Raw genomic sequence first — 27,072 nt, 5'->3', positions numbered from 1 at the left:
GCAGCAGCGCAGCGAGAGCATGCTCGCATGTCGACTAAAGTATTATCTCTATTGGCAAAGAGAAGCCAAAAGTAACAGCTGTAGTAACAAACCCTGGCTTTCGGTTGACTGAGGATGTCGCCAGGCTGACAGTGACAGAACCAATACAAGACTTACAAAGAGAATAGGGACTGTAGGCGTTGGGTGAAGACAGCGGCTCTTTGGTGTGCAGTGTGTCGGTCAGGCCCGGGGCGTGATGTGGGCCTGTGAAAGGGTCCAGGGTTGATTTTGCAGATCCGGGGCCTCCGGTGTGGCCACCGGGGGCGTGCAGACCAGCTTGCGAGGACGAGGAGGAGGCGGAATGGGAGGGAAGCTGCTGCTGCTTAATCAGCAGGGCCTGGTAGAGCTGACGCTGGTGCTGCTGGATCTGCTGCTGCATGTTGGTGATTGTGCGTGCGACCTAGGAGCGGACAGATACACGGGAGTGTAAAAGATTATGAAAGAGTCAAATTTACAAATGTGAAAAGCATTATTTCTAAAAAGAAACATCACTCACACACATGCAAAACCTGAGCAACTACGGATGTAACAATGATACGTTATGCACTCATGTTGTTTTGGTTCTGAATCGATTTCACATTTAGTCATGCGGTCACGGTTCAAGAAGTGGGTCACATTGACCATCACATGTTTTTTTTGTGAGCGGTTGCAGTGTTGTGACTCACTTGCTGCTCTTGTTGTCGAATGGGACCGGAAACGTTACGTTGCGCCTGCATCATCTGTTGCTGGATTTGTAAACGCTGGTATGCCTGAACAAAGGGGGAGCAAAATTACATTACAGGTGAAAATAAAAAGAGAGAAGCAAACAATGAGCGAATTGTTAAATACATTGTTCATTCTACAACATTGAATTAACAAATGTAATTACATGAATGTCAATATATTGAGCAGAGGAACCGGCTCACCATTTGCAGTTGTTGAAGTTGGTACAAGAGGGTCATTTGTTGAGGGTTTATTGGTGAGGTTAAAAGTGCAGGGTTCAGACCAATGTTTTTTGCTGCAAACTGCAAGAGCTGTGCTTGGACCTGCAAGGTCCAAGACAAGACATGGGGAAAAAAAAAAAAAAAAAAAAAAAAAAGTAGCTTCATGTAGGAAAGAGCAGGCTTTGATAGATATACTGTACTTTCTGGAGTATAATGCATCCTGAAGTATAATGCACACCTCCAAAAATTGACCTCATTCGGAAAACCCTTCTATCAATGTATAATGCGGACCACCAATTTGCTGCTACCCATATGCTCAAAATATTGGGAATTATCTGTATTATGTATATGTATACTGTATTGTATCTGTATATTGTTGGGTTTGTACTTGCATTGTTTTTCAAAAAACTGTACAACAATCATTAATAATAATAATCTTTGTGCACGTGCTGAGGTAGCGGTAATATAATCTCGGGACAGGCCACAGGACATGCTTGTTCTGCTCCCTGTAATTATCAGAACAGAATCCCTCAACCAAGTAAAATAATTGCTCAACGATGGCATATCATTTTATTAATACTGTTGAAAACATATTACAGTCTTAAATATTAACACTGTTTGACTTAAACATATGAATAAATAAAATATATTATCTTATTATATAAATGTGTAACATAAGACATCAAATATCATATTGAAATGTTTATGTATACCTTTTTTTTTAACCACTCTATGTACCTGTATACAACTATACAATGTGATTGTATTTTTTTGTTTTTCATCCATACCTAAATATAATATGCGCTCTTTTAACTTTGTGAAAATATTTTGGGAAAAATGTGCACATTATTTGACAAATGCACAAGGAGAACATCTTCATACCAGTGGTACAGTCAAATAAATGGTGAAAAGAAGGGATCTTTTGGGTACATACGTATTTATTTACCTGAGGGGAGAGTAACTGAGGCACTTGAGCACGTAGACTAGGCATGGAGGAGCTGAGAGGTGGCACGGGCGGCTGAGGATGCTGCTGCTGCTGCATGCCTCGGCTTTGTGCTGCTCCACTGCTGCCAAACATTCCACTGGATATCTAGAACGCCAATGCATCAATTTTTTATTCAAACTGCCAAGGAAATTAGCAATTATATGACTATCCACTCGTCTGCTGAATTGATACTTAGACATTCACTGTGACCTTGACTCTGCCTGTTAAAATCCTCTTTGAAGTGGACAACATTTGAGAAAATCCCCTATAGACATTACATATTCATGAGACCAGGATGGGCACTTGGAAGGGATGGCCAACCCAGAAATAAAATGCCTCTGGCTTTGGTTCTCACTACTGCACAATAATAGCCGAATACATACCCTTGAACTGGATGGGTAATAAAAGAGAAATCCAATCTATTTGCATAGTATACTTATAGAAAAACAGCCAAACGATGTTTGCAGCGGTGCATACACTCAGTCAGAACCAAGCAGCTAGGTACCAGATTATTAGTTTCTTATCATATGATTTTGAGGGGCAAAGAAAGACGAAGGTGCTAAAAGGCAGCTACTTCCACATTCCCAATCAAAACGGCACTTTTGATTCAGCTTCAAAGGTATTTTGTAGAAGTGATTCGATACTAAACTCGGACTAATTGAACACTTGAGGCAAGGTCGTTTAAGTGGAGAATATGAAAATGGCAGAATTGACGTTATACTGCTTCTTGACATTTAAATGTGGTAACGATACCTGTCTGTTGTTCAAGTTTTGCATGGCCAGCCCCGAGTTGCCTGGTCCCAGACCCTGCCCAGGAAGGCTACTGTTGGCCAGGGGGAGCTTCAGGCTGGGGGAAGGCATAAATGGTGATGGGGTGCCATCGTCGGAAAGAACGCCATCCTGGAGCAGACGGACACAAAGCAGTGGTGAAGGGGGACAAACAGTTTCATAACAAATTTGTGATTACGTATAACAATTAAAAATTGACACGTTTTATAGCTATAAATGCCATGCAGGTGGCTCAATACCTTGTCAAGGAAGGCGTTGCGGTCAGAGGGATCTTTAGAAAGCATGGATGGTCGACACACCAGTGGCTTGTTCAGACCATTGCTGTAATCAGAAATGCCCATATTGCGCTTGTCCAGGTCAGTCTTCTTCTCCAGCAGAGCACCTGAAAGGAGAAAATGTGATGAAATGTACGTGGAATAGACGTAAAAAGGCACACTCCACTCACAACAGATGAACTCACTCATGGCCTGGTCAAGATTCATGTTGTTGCTCTTTAATGCCTCCTCAGCAGGATCTCTCTGGAACAAATTGATTATATCGATTTCTCAAAATGTAAATGAACCTTCGCTTACTGTGTATATTTTTCACGTCATCTAACTAATTGCAGAAAAAGAATCATACCGGAAAACCCATGTCAGTGAGCTGTTTGATGAGACGGTTCATGATCCAGGTCTCATCCGGCTTGTTAATCATCTTCCCCTGGGGACACGAGTGAATTAATTTTAATAATCCCACAATTAATCTGTGTACACGTCAACATGTGTAAGAAATGTTTAGAAATATGGATATGTACTTTGCTTGGGCCTTTCTTGGGTCCATTTACCCAAGAATTGCAAGAGGAGCTGCTTTCCTGCGAGGGGGGGCCGCTCCACATGTCCCCATCCTCAGCGTCCCACTGCCCTGTAGACATGCCCATTTCCTCCCCTCCGCTCCCCCAGCTGTCCTGCATAGGTTTCGGACCTGATGAAAGAAAAAGAGTGTGGGTCGAAATCAAAGATTATTAAAAAAAAAAAAAAGGTGAAAATTCTATTGAAAAACATCTCAAGCAAATAAATGTAATGGAAGGCAATGTAGTTCAGAATGTAGTTTTGAACTCCACCACTTGATGGCACTGTTTTCATTTCTACACGATGCTTATGAGTCAACTCCTTCAACCTCTGGACTTAAGTCACCAAAACCTTTTAATGTGTGAAATTACTTTTGATATGTTCAGATTTCTAAGATGTATGAGAGAAGGACCAGACCCCTAAAACCTTACAGTGAACACCAATGTACAATGGTAGCTATTTACCAGGCTTACAAGAGGGTCCGTTTGCCCTCCCATAAGGTCCGGAGGGCTCATGGCCGACATCTCCCCATCCGCCAACGCCCCCTGAAGGCTTCCCCCAAGCGGAGGTGCCGTTATCCACAGCTGAAGTTGGAGCTGCAGGCTCTCCCCAAGCAGGCTCCGACTTGGGCTGAACACTTGGAAGTTCTCCCCAGCCTGCAAAACATCACACACACGGGAAAGGTTTGAAAGGGTAATTCATATTTCACACACTTGAAATGCCATCACAATCAAGGGTGGTAATCGCTAACTTGGAATAGTTTCATTGCCCCGAAAATTAAATGTATTATTTGCTATGTTACTTTTATGAAGGAATAGTAATTTTAGACATTTATAAATATAGTCCAACTGATTAACAGTGGGGAAAATTGTGTCAATCAAAAAGAGCAGTTAGGGTTTTTGTCGCAAAACCACTGATATGTATTTACAATTATATATAGTATGTGGTCTTTGTCTTCAATAAGACACATTTAAACCGTGTGTAATAAATTAAAAAAACTGGACAGACTTAATAATGCATCTATGGTTATTAAGACACCTCACTACCCATGAGACTAACCACTTTATCACTACTTGAACAAATAATGCTTGGAATATCTAAAAATCCCTGTCGATAATGGTTTTAACAGTAATTGAGTCGCGTCATCTATTAAAGACTGAAATAGCTGTTGTACCAGTTTTAAACAATTTTAAAGCTAATGAGACCAGTGAAATCATGCAGTCGTGATGATGATTTTACCTGGGTTAGCGAGAGGAGGTCTACCCTGGGGACCCGCACTCGGATGTGGGACACAACTGTTGGGTGGCCCGTAGCCGTTTCCGTGATGCTGATGTTGGAGATGGCTCGGTCCATTGCCGTGGTGAGGGTGGTGGTGCATGGGATGGCCGTGGTGGTGGTGGTGATTGTTGTTACCAGGGCCACCAGAGTGATTGTTGTTGCTGTTGGGTGTGATCATGCCACCATTCTTAATGGTGGGTGGGCCACTGTTGGCTGGATTATTGTTAGGATTATTGCGATCCCACATGTTGACGGTCTTGCTGTAGGTGCCAGGATCTCCCCAGGTGGATGTTCCATCATCAATCTCCATTTTCCTGCGTATAGACGGAGGGGAGGGCTCCTCCCAACCAGTAGATTCCAAGCACGTGTCCTGTTTGCTGACATTGCTCCAGCTGGAGGTGTTCTGTTTGACAGAACCAGGACCTCCCCAGGAACCAATGCTACCCCCTCCTCCACTACCCGTGCTGCTGCTACTGCTTTCAGTCGGTTTGGAGGAGCCCCAGTTTCCCTGCACGGGGCCGTTGGCACGGGAGGTCTCTCCCCAAGAGCTGCTATTCACAGAAGACGACGTAAGCTTCCCACTTCCTCTAATTCCTCCTCTAGGATTTTCCTTCCATCCCCCGTTGCCCCCATTTCCTCCTTCCCCTTCCCACATGCTTCTGGGAGAGGCATTGTTTTTGCGCTCTGGTTCTCCCCAGTCCCTCGTGTTAGAACTGTTGGCACCCCCACTATTACTTCCCCAACCACAAGAGCTAAGCGGGCCATCCCCCCAGTTAGTGGACTGGCTTTTTGTCACGTCACTGTCCCAGGTAGGGGACTTGTCCTCAGAGCCCCAAGATGTCAAGCTTGCATTTTTAGGTCCACTGCTCGGCACTGGGTCTCCCCAGCCACTGGTGGTGCCATTAGTAGCTTCTTTCTGTGAATGTGGCACGTCGCCCCATCCTGATGCAGTCTGGACTTGCTGAGGTGCGGGGGCTCCCCAGCCTGAAGATTCTTCACTTTCATGTTTTCCATCAGATCCATGCCTCAGATTGGTACCACTGCTGGGGTTGACGGTATTCCCGTTGGTGCACGCGGATCCACCATTAGAACTGGAACTTTCAAATGTGTCTGAGCTGCTGTTGCTTTTCCCGTCGTCTGAATTTGCTTCCTCCATCTCCCACACTGTGTGCTGTCGGATGGGAGTTTGTCCCCAACCAGTGTTACTCAGCACCCGAGGGTCCAGGTCCTGTCGAGGTAACACAGGGGTATAATCCATGCTTGAGGACCTCTCTCTCTGGTGAGAATGACCATCTCTGCTGTCCCCGCTACCCTCACTTGGTGGGGCAGTTCCTGGCTGCTTACCCCACGAGCAAAGTTGCTGCTCTTGACCTGAACCTGAAACGACAGCGTCAACAGAGTCCCAGCCTTTTGATGCATCTCCCCCTCCTGAGGATTTCCCCCAGTCACCCCAGCCACCGCTTCCATTGCTCCCACCGCCACTACTACCTTGGCGGCCCCACGCAGACAGACCTGCAGGGGAAGCTGCATCCCAGCCCGAGTCCTTGGGTGTGTCAGCTGCCTTGTTTTCTCCACTACCCCATACAGAGCTGCCTGTTGTGTCGCCATTAAGTTGGGATGATTCAGTAGGCGAATGACCTCCCCAGCCAGTTAACCCATGGACAGGGCTCATGGGCTCCTGAGCTTGTTGCTTGGTGTGGTTTGGTCCATCAGTGTTAAGGTTAGTTTCCATATTGAAGGACAAACTTTTGTTGGTTGAAGGGCGCTGCTGTTCATTTTCATTAGCACCAACCATGCTAACCCAACCTCCGCCACAAGCGCTTGTGCCTCCGAGGCTCCCGTTCCCAATGTTTCCATTCCCATTGCCCGGTGGGTGAGATGAGGCAGAGACCCCATTTGGGCCAATAACACCACCACCCTCGTGACCGAGAACTGGCCAGGCAGATGGGTTGGCGCTGGGATTGAGATTCAAGTTAAAACCGGATGAGCCCCAGTGATTGGGCGTACCAACCCGCCCACCGTTTATTCCATCTTGTTTGGCTTCTGAGCCCCATCCTCTGTTACTCGACAATGTGTTGGCTGATCCAGGTCCTGTCATCGTGTTATTGTTAGATTTGAGAGATGTGTAGTGGGTCGGCTGGCCTGTGGCACCTGTGGCCATACTCAGAAAAGTACTGCTGGCAGTAGTGACAGCGCTGACTTCTATGCTGAAGCTAGCTGAGCCCAAGGGGCATTCTGGTGCTGGAGGATGGCCAGTATCACTGCTCCGGCTAATGGAGGGCCAGGCTTCAGTGTCAATTTTGTCAATATTTCCTCTGTTCCAGCTGTTGGCACTGGAAATGCTGTGAGCATGCAAGGAGGCTCCCCAATGGCAAATCTGAGCAGCAGAGCTGCTCTTGGGAGATATGTCTAAAGAGAAAGGAAACAAAAAGGTGGAAATACTTTAAAAGTGGGGACGAGGACAACAAATTGAAGTATACATTTAGAGAATGGAACACCATGCAAAAACAAGGAGGAGAGATAATGGGAAGTGAAAGAAGTAGGAGAAGCTCCATTACCTCTCTGGATTTAGCGTGCCTGAAAGATTGCTTTCACAATTTGGCAGAATAAATGGTTTTACAAACATCAACCATGATGTAAAACACAATGTAGACAGAGCCCATTATGTTATGTCATGTTAAATATTCTTCAAGTGGATGCATATATCGTTGCCCTGAGAAAGTCAGCAAAATTGAACCAACTTTCCTCTTTTCCCATCTCTCTTAAAAGATTCTTTCCTCACTCATGGGTGGCCCTAATCTGTTATTATGTTGTAATAATCGTTTTCTGTCCGTGCGTTTTATCTTCCTTTGTCCCCCCCCCCCTTACCTCTTTCCTGATCCTAATTTTTCTCAGTCCTCTAACACCGAGGCACAGTAGCGGCACATCTGTCTCCATCGCGGCTTTGTTAGCTGGGGCACTAAAGGAAAGCCCGTCCGGAATGGTGCTCATTTATCTGAATGAAACCAAGATGGCTTCTCATCCATCACACCCCAGACTTCTCCTCCACCCCGACCGACCACACGATAACGTGAAAAAGAAACACTTTTCCCCAAATATCTACAAATGTATCTTACCTTCCGCATAGAAAAGCGATATATATTTGTATATGCTTAATACATGGCTACAATCTATATACATTTGTGGTCAGAAAAAAAAAAATTAGGGACATTTACTCCAAGCAATAATATTTATTACCAGTTAATTTATATTCTACTGCATACAAGAAATCTCATTAGCCCCAACGGCACCCCATCAGCAAAGGGGACTACTAATTGATCAAATCGGTGTTATAAGAGGAAAAGAGAGACAGCTAATCAATGAACTTGTTAATATAAAAGCCAGAGAGAAAGAAAAGCTATTGAACCTGCATGCATACACCCAAGTCACGAGCAAGACAGAACAACGTGACGGTCTAAAAACAATACAAATTCTGGTCATTAATTTAACCAATACACAGTTCTACCAAGCGTATGAAGAAGGAATTCCACAACAAAGAGATAAAAAGGAATATGCATTCTAAAATAAACAGTGGCAAATGATGCTGCTTAAAAAAATATTATATTAAACGATTTAATTGATGGAATGCCAAACAGAGACCTCAAATTATCTTGCGTGTGTGGTTGTGTTCACGTGTGGCTTTGAGATACAGTGCAACATCCGTTAAAGTGGCTGGGAATGCAGTTTTTGCCTCCAAACATTTATCTTCATTTCGCAAGCAGCTTTATCGCACAAGGTCATCAGAGTGACTCTGCATGCACATCCCCTAATGCGAGCACACAATCAATTCCACAAAGGAAAAAAAAAAAGACATTACGATCTCAGGGCAAAAGCAATCTGTCATTGAAACTGTAAATGCATGCGTTAAGGAAGCCAAAAGGGGTTTCTCTGCCTTATGGCTCCATATTTATTTTGAGAAAAAAAAAAAAATATTCAGGAAACAAACCACAAACATAACCAACATATCCATATCAACTTCGAGCACTGATTTAAATAGTTGGCAGGATGTTTTCCCAAACATAATGTACAGAGAGAAACCAGACATCCCCACACAGCTCCTCTTATCAATTACCAACCAAAGAGGCTTTTAAGTCTGCAACATTAATAGCTCGAGATGTTACTATTGTTTTTGATATGTCAGCAGTAACAAAGAGGAGCTCTATTTTATCATTCAGCCAACAAACTAAACGCTGCCTGTTGAGTGTGTTGCTTTGATTACCCCCGAAACCTTCCCTATTTTATTCTTCTAGAATCATCCATCCTTCCATTTTTCAAGCCGCTTATCCTCACAAGGGTCGCAAGAGTGCTGAAGCCAATCTCGGGTAACTTCCGAGGGAAAGGTAGACGACATCCTTAACTGGTCGGCAGTCAGTCGCAGGACATGTCCACACAATCCCTGAGTGGATGGAATCATGAGCAGATTTTTTTCTTGAAGCATTTCAAATTTGATTACATAAAGTGCTAATAATCTATAAAGATATAATTTTTTTAATCACTCCCTCCTATCACCTAAAAAGCAAAGAATGAAGGTTCACCACTGTAACGTCTGCAGAAGTTAAGATCTTTGTCCTGGTGTCTTTTGCTCAGTGTAATCTGCCTTTTTTATGTTTCTTTAGGAGTAATGGCTTCATTCTCAGTGAGCGGGCTTTTAACCCATGTCGGTGCAGGATTCGTTTCACTGTGGATGACACATTCTTACCAGCTTCATCCAGCATCTTCATAAGAACTTTAGCTTTTTTTCTGGGGTTTACACGTACATTTTGGACCAAAACACGTTCATCTCCGGGATACAGAGCCTGTCTCCTGCCTGAGTGGTGTGACGGCTGGACACTGCCATGATTTTTGTACTTGCACATAATTGTTTGACCTGATGAACGTGACACCTTCAAGTTTCTGGAAATTTCACCCAAGGATGAGCCAGACTTGTGGGGATTCTTTCGCTGATTTACTGGACGATTTATTTGGTTTTTCACATAATTTCAAACAAGGAAGCAGTGTGTTTGAGGTGTGCCGTCAATTAACTCACACATTTTCAGTTAAATTATCAGGATTTTCTAAACACATGACCTCATCATCTGGGCTTCCCCATGTTCTTTAAAGACATAGCACTTTTTGTGTATGTAAAATTTTGACCTCAAAGAAAATTATATAAAATTCACTAACAAATTCTGTCATTATTGTAGCATTTAACAAAATTCAATAATTTTGGCGATCCTGACCAACCTGAAACGAGAGCGGTTTAGTCCGATTTGACTTCAGACAGTGACACCAAAATGAAACGTGTTTTTGCACAGTGTAGATAAACCTCTGGTTATAACTGTAAATATTTTCTTGAAACTCCTTCTCACAACTGTCAAATCTGTCCGTTTCGTTGTTTCCATTCATAATGTGGAAGTCACGTGACAGTAATGCAATGTTGTTTTAGTTTCAATTCAACTGAGAGGCAAGTCACTCATTATGTTTTACATGGAAAAAAAAAAGGCTAAAAAGAAAGCTAAACAAAGGCACCCATTTTATTGCTCCTCGGGCTCCCAACTGGGAACAATGCTGCCTGTTTGAATGCACGAATGTGCAAGGTCGCACATGCATCTTTGTGCCTGCTAACAATCCGGACCAAAGCTTAGTTAGTGATCACCTAAACTGCTTGGATAATTAGAGGACTGCCATCGCATTACAACAGTATACACGCAATGAAAGTTAACGTCAATGCTGTACTCTGGATGGTAACAGAATTCCAAAGTGAAAGCATGAACTAAGCAAGACAATAATCCTCATACGACAAGATGTCAGCATTAAAATGGGCACGTTGTCAAGAATTAAATGAAATGGAAGGAGGGGTGACAGTGACGGGGAGAGTCGGATGGTGTTGCAAAAACATCCATTGAGGAGGGTTGATACTTGCGGCAGAAAAGAAAAACAAAGGCGATTAGAGACCAAACTCCCCTCGAGTTAATGTGAGTATTCATTGAGGAAAACACAGGTTAGATCAGTCAATGCGGTGGTGAGTAGCAGGAGTAGGGTGGACATTTAGCAGTCTTTTGTAACCTAATAGGTCTGATCCATTATTCTTTGAGGAGCGCTTAGAGCCCACTTGGACCAAAGGCGGCACACTTGTTTTTCCGGTGGGAGAATAGTCACACGAGGATTTAAAACTCATCATTCATGTCTGTTTACCTCTAAAAAAAAAAAGAGGAGGGGGAGCGCAGAGCGAGCCTGAGTTCTCTGGTTTCACTGATGGAGACTGGATTAATGAAGCCACCAGGGGCTTGTGTGCCTCTGAGTGTACAAGAGCAAAACGGGAATGACCACCAGGGGTTCTTTTAGACCAAGTATTTTTGAGGTCATTTGATGACTTCATATAACTCAAACATTTACAGAGGACTTACATTATCTAATATTGGGGATCAGGAGAAGTACTTTTTATTAACTGGTGATTCTGACATCATTCTTATAACGTCGTAATTAAAACAATACTCATCTAGTTACACTAACAGCAATCTCTGCGTACTTCCCCTGTGGACTGTGGATGTTGTCCCCGTGTTTGCGTGGGTTTTCTCCATGTACTCTGGAAACCTCCCAAATTCCAAAAACATGCTGAAGTGAAGATTCAAACTTATCCTTAGGTGTGAATAGTTGCTTGTCCAAAAGTGCCCAATGATTAAGTGGCAACCAATTCATGGTGTGTCCCGCCTTTCTCCATAGTCAGCTGGGATAGGCATGCCCGTGACCCTAATGAGGATAAGGGGGACACGGGGTGGCTGGATCGATGGGTGGATTGATTGATGGATGAGAAGACAGCCTAAACTGGTTATTTACATTGACATTCAAATCGTCTGGATCCCCCCCAATTGCATAAAGGCTATACTCACTCTAATTTAAGGCACCCAAACAATAGAGCCAAGGGTCCTTGAAGCACCTTATGGCTACATGCACTGTCTCGACTACCACAAAACAGCTGTTGTGCTCAAGTTCCCACAAGTCTTAAAGACCCCCACTTCAGCACCTGCTACTGGGCAAGCCAGTCTGGCCTGGACTTCTTAATGATTCCCAGTCAGCTGGATAGACCAGGAGGTAGAAGAGGCAAAAGGGTGGGGGCGGGGCTCTGATACCAAGGTTGTTTGTGTGTGTTCTGAGCGGGGGGTGGGCAGGATAGAATAACCCTGAATCTATACGGCGGTTCCCTTTCAGCCTTTAAAGCTGCTGTGTTATGTTTGGATTGAACACATACCCTAGGATGGTCTTTTTTTTTATCGTGTGTGTGTGTTGGAAAAATAGGAACGCTACACAAAAGCTTGATATAAACTGAACCGTGTGTGTTCGCTGGCTTCCTCGGCAGACACAGATCTGAGGCGACACAACTAGGTCAGGCAAGTTTTCCTACAGCTGCACACCCACAACAGCAACGTGCCTGTTTGTGCGCGCACAAGTAGAAAGTGCCGGACAACCTGCTGCAATCTAAAACCTTTTGAGTCACTGCGACCTCATCTATACAGGCCGGCGAAAGTGGCGTCCCAACAAAGTAGTCCAGATATGCTGCAGAAACACTGAGGCTAATGCGTTCAACTACAAGAGCCTGACTGCTTGAGAACACCGGTTTTAAAATGGAGCGATGATTTAGCCTCGCTCCTCTTGTGTCAACAATGCCTGTATCCAAATTTAGCTGAGGGAAGCCTTTTATTTGAAGCTGAGCTCAGACAGGAAATATGCAAGGATGTGTTCGCAGCAGTGATGAGACAAATCCTCACTCCGTTGCCTGTCTACTAGCTATCTACAAAAAACTGCCGCCAAGAGTCTTATCACTACACAGGTTTTTTTTTTTTTTGTACTAAACAAATAAATAAATGAGTAGTAAATAATCACAGAAAACCACTGATTACAAACAAGAACGAGAGATGTAGTGGCGGTTCACGGATGCAAACAAATTCTCATTCCCAGCAAAATTCATCTTAACTCCACTTTGGGGGCATTTACAAAAGCTTAGAATTTTCCCCAATGTTGACAAAATAATCTCAAAACAGATAGCAAAGACGCCCAGCAACTGAACAAATCATTTTTATACCGCTACACGACCACCACGTGGAAATTTAAATGAAGAAAACTGAGAATAAGTGCAGGGATTTTGGAAAGAGCACAAACCTGAGTGTAGTTTGCCTGCAGTGAACTCTGCAGAATCTTGGGCAGTGCTGCTGGTACTTGTAGAAGATGAAGAGTAAGGTAATGAAGGTGATAAAGAGGAAGAGGAGGGTGTGAGAGCACTGAAGGCTCCTGGAGGCAGCGGCTGGCCTCTCTTCAGTAGCTGCTTGTGCTCCTGCTGCCGGAAGCGCGGGGGCACCTCTCTGGGTGGGTAGCGAGCGCCGGCAGAGGACGTCAGGCACTGAGGCTGAGGGGCGACCGGAATCTGGTGCTGGCTACTGCAGGAGGCGCGCTTGTCATTTCCAGAAGGAAATGAGAAGGCGAGGGGCGGCGTAGGGCTGGCAGGTTGGAGGTGATGGGGTGTGCCGGGACTGGGCTTAGTGGGAGCAGGCTCTGGCACTGACACAAACAAAGACAAGACACAGGCAGGAATAAAGATATTAATTAAAAAAGTGTTAGGGAGTACAGATATTGAATTAACCGGGCTTTTCACCAATCATATCGGCCGGTAATGAGCATTTTAAGGTGATCGGGTGAAATGTCAGAATTTGCCCATCCGTTCAACGACGTCACTGATCGGCTCTGCAAAAGAGATTTTCTCGTCGTCTTCGTGTACCGCACAGGTGTCAAACTCACGGCCCGGGGGCCAGATCCGGCTCACCGCATAATTTTAGGTGGCCCGCAAAAGCAAATCATCGCTGTCAAAATCTTTGATTCTTTTTTTAAAATATCTCTCAACATTTCAAATTGTCATATATCATAAATGATAATGTTGAGATATTTTGGTTACCAAACATGAATAATTGTTGAAAAACCTATTACACTTGATTAATGATTCCAATAGTAGTTCATAAATTTCATGTATAAATATGATGAGGCGATTCAGGATTTCTATGGTTTCACCATAACGGCCCTCTGAGGGAAATCGTAACTACAATGTCGCCCGTGACAAAAATGAGTTTGACACCCCTGGTGTACAGTATATCCGAATCCAAAAGCTAGTTTATTTTTAGCCTTATAAAATCTCTTAACGTAGTATTTTAAATATATGACCACCAATAAAGTTATAAAAGCATATATTAAAAAAAACGTCAACAAAGTGGGACAGACAACACGACGAGACAAAGTTGCTTTCACGATTGCATTATGGCAGATTACTGCAATAACATCTTATATTCCCATACTACTGCATCCTTTTTTTTTTTCCTTACCACCAATGAGCTTCATTTGATCAACTCAAATGCGACTGCGTGTGACTAATATTGATATTTGTGTGATGATGGGAAACATTTAAACGCGACAAATGTCACAAAAAAAGAAATCAGGAAGGGGACAAAGACTTTTTCTATCACTATAATCGAATGTTTTTGTGCATCCATGCTTCAATTCAGCGTTACACTATTTACAATTGAGCACCACCAAAGTAGATTCGGCTGCGCCAGCTTGTATCATTACTGTCTGCTTGTGTATACCGACCATCCAAGCGTCTCTTGCAGCTTTTTTATTGATCGTGTCATCACCTCTCTAACTAATCACGTAATAGAGCATTAAAGTCAAACACCCAATTGCGATTTAATACGTTGCTATTGCGGATCCTGACAAAACCTTCAGGAAAAATGTCTGGCTTGAGGTGGGGAAATTCAAGAAGTTAAAGGGGCTGATTTTTTTCTACTTGTTCTCCATTCAGGACTAAAATCTGTATATTTGGAGTGGGTTGAAGTAGAATTGAAGTACCGACATAGAACAGTTGGTTGATCTGAGGGTAAACACTCGGTGAATAGTTGATGTTTTGTGTAATCTCTAGAGAGAAATGACTATTCGACACGACAGCTGAGACCGCTTTCACCCAAGGGAGGAAAAGAATGCGCATGTGCTTACATGAAGGGAGAACGCCTTTGAAAACCAACAGTGGAAAATATACATTAGCTCAGTCAAGTTTAAGAGTGACATCATCTGAGAGCAGTGGCCAGGCTAGAGGTTCAACTAAGTGGAGAGAAGAGGCAGTCACTATGCCTACAAAGACCTTTAATAAAAATACAGAAGCCCTCTTAACAAATTAAATAAAACTCGTCAAGATACAGAATGAAGAGTGGAGAAAGAACTGCAATAATGAGGAAACAGGGATACCTAATGAAGAATTAATTTATAAACAGAGGGGCGACACGGAATCTTCTTCTGTTGGTTTCCTGCAATCTTTGTAGAACGCATAAATATTCAGTGGGCACACGCCCCCTTCCATCTCCGGGATTTTAAACACACATGCAGAGAAAGTGAGCTTCTCCACTCCCGCCTCCAGCAGTATCTCGCTGGCTGTTAAGACTGGAACTGCAGACGGTGACGCACATCTCTGATTAAATTCTGCTCAGCCCACCTGACACTCTCGCAGCCAATCAGGCCGCAGGATGGGGAACACATGCCACGCTGCCCCCCCTTCCTCTTCTTCCCCCCATTTCTTTTGCGATTGCAACGACCTCCTCTTCTGTTTTTCCATCACAGCTACTCTATAACCCACTTGCTCTCCCCCCCCTCTCTCTCTCCATCACTAATATTTCTGCCTCAGTCTGATGCTTCCTGCCCCCCTCCCTGTCTTTTCTCTCTCCCTCTGTGTGTGCTTTCATCCATCTTAATCCCACCCACTGCTCAACGGTGCAGTAGAGAAACAAGAAACCACACATTTCATGACAGAAAAAAAAAAAAAGTGAACTTATTTAATCACTTTTATCTTTGATTCAATCTTGAGCCAAAGAGCAGAGACGTCTATGGGACAAAATTTAAGGTGTATCGTTATGGTAACTAAGAGAAGTTGGGTTTCCTGATCCCCGGGATGCGGGGGCTGATTTGTGAAAGAGGAGGCCTTTACGAGAGCTTGTCCTTTAGTTATTGGTTGTATTAAAAAAAAAAATGGAGCGTATTTGGGGCTAGAACCAACTGTTCTCTTCTTGCGTCTTCCTCATCACATAATATAAGCAACTGCCTAAACAATTTAGACGGGGGTGACAAATACTTTTTGAGGTGTTGCATTAACCCATTCGTGGGCAGCGTCCCATTTTTGGGACATCATGATTTTCACGCATTATATGCTTCACTATATCAAAATAATTGTTTTAATCTGATTCTGATTCTGGTTTTTGGGATGATCTACTAAGAAAACCCAAGTACGCTCTCTGATTGATAAATTGTTTACCGATTTCTTTAAATAGTAGTCAGCTGAATCTATTTGCTTAGCAAACGAGAACAGTTATTAGTTGTTAAGACATTGGGCCTCTTTGCAGGAGAATAAATAATCTAAATATTAAAAAGTTTACAGATGAACTTCTGTTTAAAACCCATTCGTGGGCAGGGTCCCATTTTTGGGACATCATGATTTTCACAAATTAGATCCTTCAGTATATCAAAATATTTAAGTGTTTTTATTTGAAGCCATAATTTGGTATCTAAGAAAACTCAAGTACCCTCTCGCATGCCGCGTCCCATTTTTGGGGCGAGATTAAAAATGAGTAAAGTTATCATCTAACTTAACCATAAACGAAAAAAAGTGTTATTTCCTTGATTGTGGACTATTGGGAGACTATCTCAATAAGGCAAAAAATTCCCACCCTGCCCATGAATGGGTTAATGGAAAAAATTCTCTAAAACAGTAAGTAATCCATAATGTAAGATTGATACATTTTATTTTCAAGTCAATCCTTTCATTAAGATAATCGTTGTACTGTGATTCATGATTGCACTTGATGAGCTGGTTTGTCTCGAGAACAAATTCCTGGTTTGTGCACCACTTTTTAAACATAAGAATGTGTTTTTTATATAAATTATAATGGATTACAACCCTCATTAAAACTTATGGCCTCGCCTGGAAAGCATACAAGAATGCACGCCCTTCTCCAGGATATTAGGCAGACAGAATATGTAAAGTGAAAAAATAGTACCTGCGAGAGTAACACCTCCCCTCTGCCCTGATCAAACAGAAGCATATTAAGCAGAATGTGTCCTTAATTTCGAGGGAGACATATCTTTTCTTAATTCATGAGGGCTGAGTAAGTGCTTTATAGAGAGACTGAGCATCACATAAAAAGGCCACAAAGGGAAAAATGGAGAAGAGAAGGGAAATCCCTGAGATAAGAACATGTCTATGAAAGATTAAACGAGAAATGTGAAGAGTTCGTTCGTTACACTTACTGCCAGTGAACGGGAATGAGATTCCGTATAAATGAGATTCTGTATAGTAAATTAAAGAGGCTACAAGCGTATTGAATCTGAACTGCATTGAAGGAATAAAATCCTCCAGGTGAGTCGTGAACAACACGATGACGATTCAACACGGATGTATTTTCCTTTACTTCCTTTGTTGATTTGGGTCACTGTCTTGTTTATTTTTGTGGCAGACTTGCAGAAATATTCATGCGCTGTGGGCAGCCTGCGGCCCAAATCATAAATGAAGCTTTAATAAATGATGAAGCCACAGCAGTCTTTGACTAGTGTCATGGAGTGCAACTCAAATACGAATATCAACCTTTATGATCATAGAGGACTCAAATGTCTTGTTAAATGTGGAGATTACAGTCATCTGCAGTCCAAATATTTGTAGATACATGCACATTTTGGGAATAATAAAAAAACATTTTATTTATGTCAAGTGAAGTGATGTTTTTGTGCTTTGTTGCTGGCGTTATGACTTCAAATGGGCTCATTAGTCATTCTTGGATGTCACTTCGGAGCCCCGATTGTGGCAGTGCCTCCAAGATGAGCCAAAAATATGGCGTTTGTTGAGAAGACTAAGAAACAACAACTGACTGGCGAAACAGCTTTAGAGGAAAGAGCACGTGAAGATAGAGGACGAATTAAGATAGTTGAGGGCACAGTGTGGTACAGAACCTCTGAGGTCTGTGATGTGCCAGGCAGTGCAGGTTCCCAAAGCTCTTCTATTGTCTGCAAAAGCACTTCATTATGCAGCCATGTTTGCAATAGTGGGGGGATGGACAATATGTACAGAAATATAGGCCCAGCACAATGGTGCCATCCCCCCCAAGTCTATGATGATTTTTATGTGTAAAATTGCACATGATAATCTATACATTACTGTATTTGAGTGTGCGCGCATATGTACATACTGTCTATAAAATGGTACACAATGAAAATGTAAACCTTAACATCTCTAGGAAAGCTCTATAAATCAAGGTTATTTCTTTGAATCTATACATATGTATGTATCGTGTGGTGAGGATTTCGACACATATGGGGGTGGGAGTCTCTGAGGTCCCATCTGTCAGTATTAATAAAGTAAAAACTCCCTAACGCGCTCACACCCCATTAAGGCAAAAGCCTTCTCACCCCTCACCCTTCCTATGTAAAAGGCAGTTGCCATAGAGACTGATACTGTTGCCTCCTGCGCCTCCATTTGCTTCTTGCGGCCTCATATGACCTTCTCCATGCCATGCCTCCTCCATCCTCTCAGTATAATTAGTGCCCCCTGCACCCCCGAGCTCCATCTCAAAGCGAGGACCCCCATTTCTCGCTATAGTGGGTCTCACTTGTTTACCTCTGCTACGTATGGGGAATGGAAGCTATTGTGTTCCAAGTCAGCTTCTGCGGTAAACGCTAAATTCGATAGCCTTGATCTGAACATTGTAGGAGAGCAAACACCATAGATATCATAGCACAGTTATTTTTTTTTAAATGGATGAGAGTTGTCCGCAGTTCAATGATGAAACAGAAAAGAGGTATGACTATTGATATCAGGCTACTGTGTAACATTCTGTATGAGCTATAACAAAAATGCTGTCTTTTTAGAGCTAACAATGCTCAGTTTTGACTTTTAAAATGACAATTTATCAGAAAAACAAACAAAAATCTTCAAATATGAAGATGCACGCTTTTCTTGATTCAGCGTCACACGAACGTATTCAATTCCAAACAGTTTATGGAATTCATCAGAAAAATGTTAACATGTGTCCCGCTTTTAACACGATTTTAATAAAACTGGGGAAAAAAGACATGATATGAACCTAATGGTGCCGCAGGATGGGAAGTACAGGAATAATATAGTTTGTGGAGCTCAGGTATTTGCTCCAATGTGGTCAAAGCCCACAGGGCTGGAGATGACGCCATGATGCAAACAGGCTGACATCCTTTGAACCTTTCAAACTTGTATCCAAACATCCCGGCACCCCCGAGCACGGGCAGAACAGTTATTCGCAGTAGCTAAGACACATCTTTAATAATCTGCCAAGACTTGTGACATGGAGCAGGCTCACTGTGCGAGGGAGGAGGAGGCGAGAGAAGATGAGGGGGGAGGGAGGGTCCAGAGGCATCAAATGGCCTCTCTTGTCAGCAGCTTGAGAGTGATTCCGCCGTATGAATAGACAAAGAGCAAGGCATTGTTTAGATCTGTGTGCCCCTCTTGTTTCCTGTCGCATTGACCCCAGGCTCTCCCTTCATCTCTCGCTCTCCTCCGTCTCTCCACATGCATGTGGGATGAGTACACAGCAGAGGTGGGGGGGGTGGGCAGCGGAAAAACAATTATGCTTGGCAGTCATAAATCCATGGGATGTAATTCGCAAGCAATTCACTATTAATTCTTTTGAGTGTTTATAAATGTGGCTAAGTGAAGAGAAGTGCGCTAGCCATGCTTAAATAAATTAGTTTCTAATTGGATTGTGATTCATGAAATTCCCTTGTTGTGTTGACACAATTAATAGCATATGAAATTGCAAATTAATCCAAAACGGAAACATGCACTTCACTTGTGTTTATGCACGTCTCTCACTTTGATAATCATTAATGGTGCTATCATTGCATTAATGATGATTCTCTGTGGATGAACATAAACAACTGGAATTAATGGGGAGTGTGGTGAATAGGTAGCAAATCTCGTTACATAAATTACGGTATGACCTCCAAAGTTGAATGCTGTGGCAGTTGTACAATTCAGAATTGGAACAAAATTTGGGGGAAGGGGGCGGGGGGGGGGGGGGGGGGGAATAGACATTCACAAAAGTTAGATGTAGCTACCGTCCTATATAACGTTAGGCAGGTAATGAAACAAGACTTGAGCATATCCTGTAAGACTTGAACATACATTAAAAGTATAAACTCCACAAGAGAATGTTTGTTTCTTTGGCTTTTCTTGAGATGGAACCACAGATGCATACAAGTCGAGCCAAAAAGGGAAAGCGCAATGACGACCGCAGAACAGGAAGGACGTCTTGGCCGCTCGGTAAAATCTTTGTTTACTGTGAGCTGACAGTGTTATTTTAGTTGTTCTAAATTGAAACAAGGAGGAGGAGTAAAAACGGCAAATTCAGGTTTTCTGACAATAGACGTATGGGAATGTGACCCATGACATCGAGGTTCTATGGCAACTACTTCACAAACTCATCTTTGCTCAAGGAGTGGCTTTTCATAAATGTCATTCCTGGAAGGCTACAAGCCTCCTGTATGCAACAATAGCTCAAATGATTCTTGCAAATCAACCAAATAAAACCTTTCCTTGGAACTACTCAATATGGACAGGAAAAGACGGTAGCGGTGTATCTTTTAATGCTGTATCTTTGAATAAGTGACAAGGTTTAAAAAAAAAACAAACAAACTCATGTTTTCCTGATTCTCATTCTGTATCTGTGCCAGCAGGTCTTTGTCCAGGTTGGGGGCAATGTAAAACAGACCGACTTGATTGTGATTGCAATGGTGGTATTGAGAGATTGCGATGGAGCTGCATGTGTGCATGGGCTGAATAATCAGGGAAGGAAATGGGGGACCAGGACAAAGGAGGATGGGGCCCTGTATCAGCGGTCCATCTGTGTGTGTCTGTGCGCGTGCATGCATGGGGGGGTTCGAGAGGGGCAGTATGAGGCAGCCTGCTGGATGAAGACCAATGCTGGTGCGAAGCTCTAAGCCTAATGGGGGGCACAGAAGTTAATTCCACCGTGCTGGAGCTATATCTCATTTTCATACATATGAACGCATCAAGCCAAGATCGATTACCACAAACAAATTGAAATGCTTGAAGACCAAAAAGGCCTGCAGAGCGGTGAGCAGGAAAGACTCGATTGAGATTGGGAGGAGGTGACGTGAATCCATGTCTATGAATTTCTGAATTTACCGATATGGATGGAAAGACACAAATCACACCTGGATAATGATTGCTACCTTTCTATCTATCTATCTATCTATCTATATATATATACACACACACACACAGACACACACACACACCTCTATTATTCAGCTGCACTTTTGAAAACAACTCATTCCAGTCAATAATGCCTTCCTTCCAAGAGACATGCGAGAAATGAGGATATGCGCAAAATCACTGAGGTACCGTAATGGATGATTAGTCTCCACAACGATCCCACTGTATTTTTCTCTTCGAAGACACACTCAATGACTTTCTCATCCTCTGCTACTTTCTAATTAAGAATATAAAATAAATGGGGACACAAACCCTTTGACAATCATACCATCACTGAGTTTTTTTGGGTCATATTTGGGGAGCTCATTGCCTTATTATGTTCTTCCAGATTTGGCATCTACTCGCCCCTCTGCAGGCTTTCCCACATATACGTCTTTTTGTGGCGGGCCGCCATGGAAGTGAATTTTCGCAGCCTCGAATAGATTTTGTCACCATTCGTTCATCCTTGCTGTGAAGGTGGCGTGACTGTGGGTGGCGGTATGAATTACCGCTGCCAAGGCGAACAGCTTGCTCTGCCAGAGAAAAAGAGGACTCCAGAAGAAATGGGCCGCCAGCGCAACTCGTGAGGGACACGAACAGACGAGGGTAGGAATGAAGGGAAACGAATAAAGCCAGCCCCCCGTCTCGGGCCAGTCGGCGGGTGTCCATCACTATGGGAAACCACTGCTCTAGTCTGCGCAAACATCAGACTGCCCCTTTTGTGAACTTCATCCCTTTTCTCCGTCACATAAGTCAGGTCTAATTCCAGGAGTGCTCTAGAAGATCTGAAAATATTGCATGCATTATAATTCAGCGCCAAGTATTTTGGCATCACCAAGTGGGAGTGAAATTAAAAATAGAGGAGCATTTCAAAAGCTCTTAATGTTGATATTCATACTGAACTTGAAGGAGTCATAAAACATTTTTCAAATTCATGCTTCTGAACAAGGCCTCCTTGAAGGCTGTTATCTTTTTGTACACTGACAAATAAATTCACTATCATAGCGATAAGAAAGGCAGGCAGAAAGGCTACCGAAAAAGTTGAGCTTGTCAAATTACAGTGATCAATAATGAAAATGTCTGGCTCCGTATATATAAACAACTGGGATTGTCAAAAATGCTAATATTGACTTGATACAATTGATATCCATGCATGTACTTCACTCAGCATGCATCAATCCAATTTAACGTCTCCCAGAATGCAGGGAGAACCCCCTCCTCAATTAAAAGCCCACACAAATGCCTAGTCTATCGTCGTCTTTTCCCTTCGGCTTGTCCCGCTAGGGGTCGGCACACCGTGGCTGCGTTTAAATCCAACACCAAGGGTGAGCGAGGAGTTTTTTTGAACCTCCGTCTTGAGGCCTTTCTCCTTGCTTCTCCCTTTTGCCTTCACCACTTCTCCCCACTGCACTTTTGAGCCACAACACACTGCGTTCTGTCAGGATGCCCTCACGCTTGACCGGCTGTGGCTGCAGGCACACGGGGCGTCACTCTGGATTTCACCCCACTCCTCTGTGAGTATGTGACTTTTTGAGATGAACTGATTCGTAGCACAAAACTGTGAATGTGTAAAAACTGTACATGTGCAGGGTTGGGCAAAGACAGAAACAGCTACGTGTTGTGTTAGACAGTTATAGCTCATTACTGATATTTTGAATAAAAAATACAGATGACATGTACTCACCTTTGGGTTTCTGTTCAGCAGCCTGCAGGAGAGAGAAATGGAATTTCTTGAAATAAATGCAGCAGGTGGGATGTTTAGTAGCACTAAGATTGGAGCAGATATGAAGCTTTCCCATTCATTGCAGCTCTAAGAGCTTACATTACACATGCTGGAACAGACGGTAATCCTCCACAAAATGTTCCCACACTGTCAGAACGATAGAATTCTCCAAAACGTGAACAATTAATACTCAAGAAACTCAAAACCCCCACTCATTGTGTGTCATTATGTATTCATTTTTTCCCCTCAAGCATTTTAGAGCACTTCCACTTTTCAGTGATGTTTCTTGCACTAAGAGCTGTATTAAGTGTACTTTTTCCAAATGTTTTTATGTATTTGAATTCTTTTAATCATGTAAAGCACATTGACTTACCTTGTGTATAAAATGTGCTACATAAATAAATTTGCTTTGTATTACTTCTTTTTTTGTTCAATGGTTCATTCTTCATTAGTTAGACAAAACCGTGAGGACATTTAGCTACTCATAACTTTGGCGAATATGCATTTAAATCACCTTCTTGAGCTTTTCTTCTTGTTTTTTCTTTTTCTTTTCTTCCATCAAATGGTTCTCTTTCTTGTGTTGCTTGCTTCTCTCAGCTATAGAAAAAAAAAAATGGAGAAAAAAAATATGTAAACAAAACTAACACATCATCAAGGCACAGCAAGTTGTCGGCGCATGCGTTCCAAACATATTTGTGTATACTGGAAGCGCCTTCCATTTAATTTTGTACATTTCCATTGGTGTGCATTTGTGTTTCTGCGGTGCATGCAGGCCTTGTATTATGGAGACACAATATGTCATCTCAAACTGATGCTACTTCATAAAATCAAAGCTCACGATGTGATAGTAACGTGATACCACTGGAAGTGCTTAGAAATTATTCCCATTAAATTGGGAACTTAAGAGTTGTACACCACCAACCCCCACAAAGGCCTACTAAACTACTAACATCTTGAGGCAAAAATTACCTTGAAAAAGTATACAATAAGGTGCAGTCATAAGGTAGTAATAACCCATTTGTGCCAGCAAGAAACGCTGATTAGCAAGTGGTAGAGTTCAGAGGTCATACTACTTTCTTGGAGCATGGTCAATAGCAAATTAGCAATGCTAATGTTGGCAGATGTGGCACTGAACACATTGGAAGCTTCAAGGAGCAAACAAGGTCTTCTTGACTATTTTAGATGTAACCAAACATTGCATTTGTCACCATCTTGTATGTGGATTTTGAAGTAATGCACTGACAAAATTATTAGCAACAGAGAATGGATGGAAATATGGCACTTTCAGAAAACTAGGAAGCGGTCTTTGGTGTTTATTTATTTAAGATGTGGTGGCAATTACAGCTGGTGAATATTGATTGTGCTTCCCGTGTGAATCTGATGGGAATTCCTGCCACATCCCGGTTGGCCTATTGTATCATTTCGACACCCATCCTGCCATTCAGTTTCACCATTTCTTTTATCTAATCACGTTTTAAATTATATAAATCCGACATGAGATCCAGCTTTTCAATCCGCTGCTTGTGCAAAACTAATTTTAGTGCACATGCGAGGGAAAACTGCCGGAGTTTATTGCTGGTGTTTTTCTTTTAAATGTGACAGCAGGGACAGTCGGCTTTTTAGCTGACATTGTAAACGCCAGAGCAGGCCTCTTCACATATCCTTACCTGTCTGCTTTGCTCTCGGTATTGCTGACACAAGCGTCTCATCAGGAGTGACCCAGTGCTGCATACTTCTAGTCTAACAAACGATGTACAAATATACTACAACCGCTGAGGTCGAACGCAATTCCTTCATGAGGCGACGGTCAACCTCAGATTTGTTCATACTTTGATAAAATGGAAAGCAAAATTATCTGCTTCATAGTCAAAAGAACATAAATGTCACCGAATTTCCAGTATACGTTCTTGTTTTTCTCCACTGATGGTGTTTTTTTCCCCAACACCCCATGTTGACGCTAATTCTTTTTGGATAAGTTGGACAACACCGCAACAGATACCAAAGAAAATGACAACGTCCTTCCACGCTCAATAAATGGGGGTCTCCAAAGGGACTGAGACTACTTGTGTGATGTCATTCATGACGTCTGTACCTCTTAGTGTTGTAAAAAAAAAGACAAAAAATGGCAACGAAAAAGGAAAAATAGCAACCAGATTTGATGCTTTGATCCATGCTGATGAGGTTTTGCATGACATCACTCATGACAGCTGAGCATTGACTTTAGAAGGATACCCACCCCCCGACTATTTTGGTTTCACTTAAGAATACACATAAATATGTGCATGCAAATACAGAAATAATACAAATACAGATGTTTTGACTATCGTGACTTTTGATTAGCTCTCAATTTACCAGTTGATCGACGTTCCTACCCTCACCTATGGGCACGAGCTGTTGGTCGTGACCGAAAGAACAAGATCCGGGATACAAGCGGCCGAAATGAGTTTTCCCCCGCAGGGTGTCCGGGCTCTCCCTTAGAGATAGGGTGAGAAGCTCGGTCATCCGGGAGGGGCTCAGTGCCGAGCCGCTACTCCTCCGCATTGAGAGGAGCCAAATGGGGTGGCTGGGGCATCTGATTCGGACCCCTCCCGGACGCCTCGCTGGTGAGCTGTTCCGGGCATGTCCCACCGGAAAGAGACCCTGAAGACGACCCAGGACACGCTGGAGAGACTATGTCTCTCGGCTGGCTTGGGAATGCCTCGGGATTCCTCCTGAAGAGCTGGAAGAAGTGGCTGGGGAAAGGGAAGTCTGGGTATCCCTGCTGAAGCTACTTCCCCCGCGACCCGACCCGGAAAAGCGGAAGATAATGGATGGACTTTTGATTACATTTCCACATACCGTCCCACAATAAATGGAGATCATAGGAGTCAGAATTGGTGAATGTGGTACAGCAAAGAGAACAGTCCACAAAGAATGATGAGGCCACAGAAACACATAAGTCAAGCTCAGAAAGAGGGAAAGCATGATGGAGAGACGGAAGATAGGTGCTGTGTCTGGTGCTTGTCTTTCTGTCAGCGATGCTGGGGAAAGGGAGGAGAGGGGGTGAAGGAGAACTAGAGGTGGGTGGGTAGAGGAGGGGGAAAAACAGGCGGTGGATGAAAGCAGACAGAACAACACCAATTAAGAACGACAGCCGCCGGAGAACCAGACGGGGAGAAAAGGGGGCGCTGAAGCTGGGAGCGAGGAAGACAGAAAAGAGAATCCTCACTGGAGACGTTGAAGAGAAAGAAAAAAGTGAAATAAGCATGATGGAGCCTGACAGACAAGGGGAGAGAGCGAGACAAGAGGCGGTGGTGAAGGGTAGCACAGAAATAACCGTGTGCCTTGTTTACTAATGTCCAAAGGATGGCGGTAAGAAGAGCGAGAGGGTGCGCAGACGACAGAATCCTAAAGACGTTTACTGTTGAAGACAAAGACAACGTAAAAACGCAAAGAAGCTGCAGGGATGACACAAAAGCTTGACGCATTTTATATGGCACCGACCGCCAAGTAAGGAAGTAACGACGACAGACGACTGAAGGAATGCGATCCACCGTTGCTACACAATGTGGTGAACCTATTAACAACAACCGCTCTGATCATTTAGCCAAGCCAGACATTCAAGTGGTTTACAAAAAAAAAAAAAAAAAAGAAGCCACAACTTTTATGATGGAACATGGACAGGCACGGTGCTTACCTGTGAGATTATTTTACAACAGGAACCTCCAGAGCCCAATACAAACCAAACTATGTGACTGGTTGACTAAAGAGTTGTTCTATTTCCCAAACAATTGTTATTTCTTTAGGAAATAAGTTAAAGGGGTTTCATTTGTTCCAGGGTTGAACTGTCCATTACATTTACACTCTATTGACTCATGTTAGGGTTAGCTTTCAAGACAACACGAGGAGCTCTGTTGTTTAAAAAAAAAAAAAAAAAAAAAAAAAAAGGCCTGTAAATTCACCCAGCAAGGTCGTCGTTTGTGGGTTTCTACACATACCAGCTTCGCCTTAAGCAGCATACAGTGAAAGACTGCGACATGCTTTATTGCCACGAGACAAGACTTGATCAGTGGATGCTGGGATTTGTTGACATGGTTGAAGGTGGGTGGATAGCTGTGATGAGTTAAAGAATAATGTGGAGCTGGTGCTATAAATAACACCTTTGACGTGTCTTGGCTGGGGAAGAAGCC

General features: G+C 43.1%; 1 protein-coding gene across 2 annotated transcripts in view; it reads right to left on the bottom strand.

Moving 5' to 3' along the window:
* Positions 1–27,072, bottom strand: part of tnrc6c2 (trinucleotide repeat containing adaptor 6C2) — a 45,655-nt gene that overhangs the window by 11,543 nt on the left and 7,040 nt on the right. The window contains exons 2-15 of one of the 2 annotated variants that reach the window (XM_061829310.1): positions 23,418–23,500; positions 22,865–22,886; positions 13,017–13,412; positions 4,803–7,250; positions 4,028–4,219; positions 3,530–3,696; positions 3,358–3,435; positions 3,197–3,254; positions 2,976–3,118; positions 2,701–2,847; positions 1,909–2,052; positions 945–1,064; positions 705–788; positions 157–439 (exon numbers count right to left, since the gene is read on the bottom strand). In XM_061829310.1, coding sequence (XP_061685294.1) covers positions 157–439; positions 705–788; positions 945–1,064; positions 1,909–2,052; positions 2,701–2,847; positions 2,976–3,118; positions 3,197–3,254; positions 3,358–3,435; positions 3,530–3,696; positions 4,028–4,219; positions 4,803–7,250; positions 13,017–13,412; positions 22,865–22,886; positions 23,418–23,462 — 4,327 coding nt within the window. In that variant the 5' untranslated portion in view covers positions 23,463–23,500. The remainder of the gene's footprint in view (positions 1–156; positions 440–704; positions 789–944; positions 1,065–1,908; positions 2,053–2,700; positions 2,848–2,975; positions 3,119–3,196; positions 3,255–3,357; positions 3,436–3,529; positions 3,697–4,027; positions 4,220–4,802; positions 7,251–13,016; positions 13,413–22,864; positions 22,887–23,417; positions 23,501–27,072) is intronic. The other variant, XM_061829311.1, reaches the window with a different exon arrangement.

This window comes from Syngnathoides biaculeatus, chromosome 9, assembly GCF_019802595.1.
Source record: "Syngnathoides biaculeatus isolate LvHL_M chromosome 9, ASM1980259v1, whole genome shotgun sequence".
Taxonomy (NCBI): domain Eukaryota; kingdom Metazoa; phylum Chordata; class Actinopteri; order Syngnathiformes; family Syngnathidae; genus Syngnathoides; species Syngnathoides biaculeatus.
This window is presented reverse-complemented; position numbering and strand designations above follow the sequence as displayed.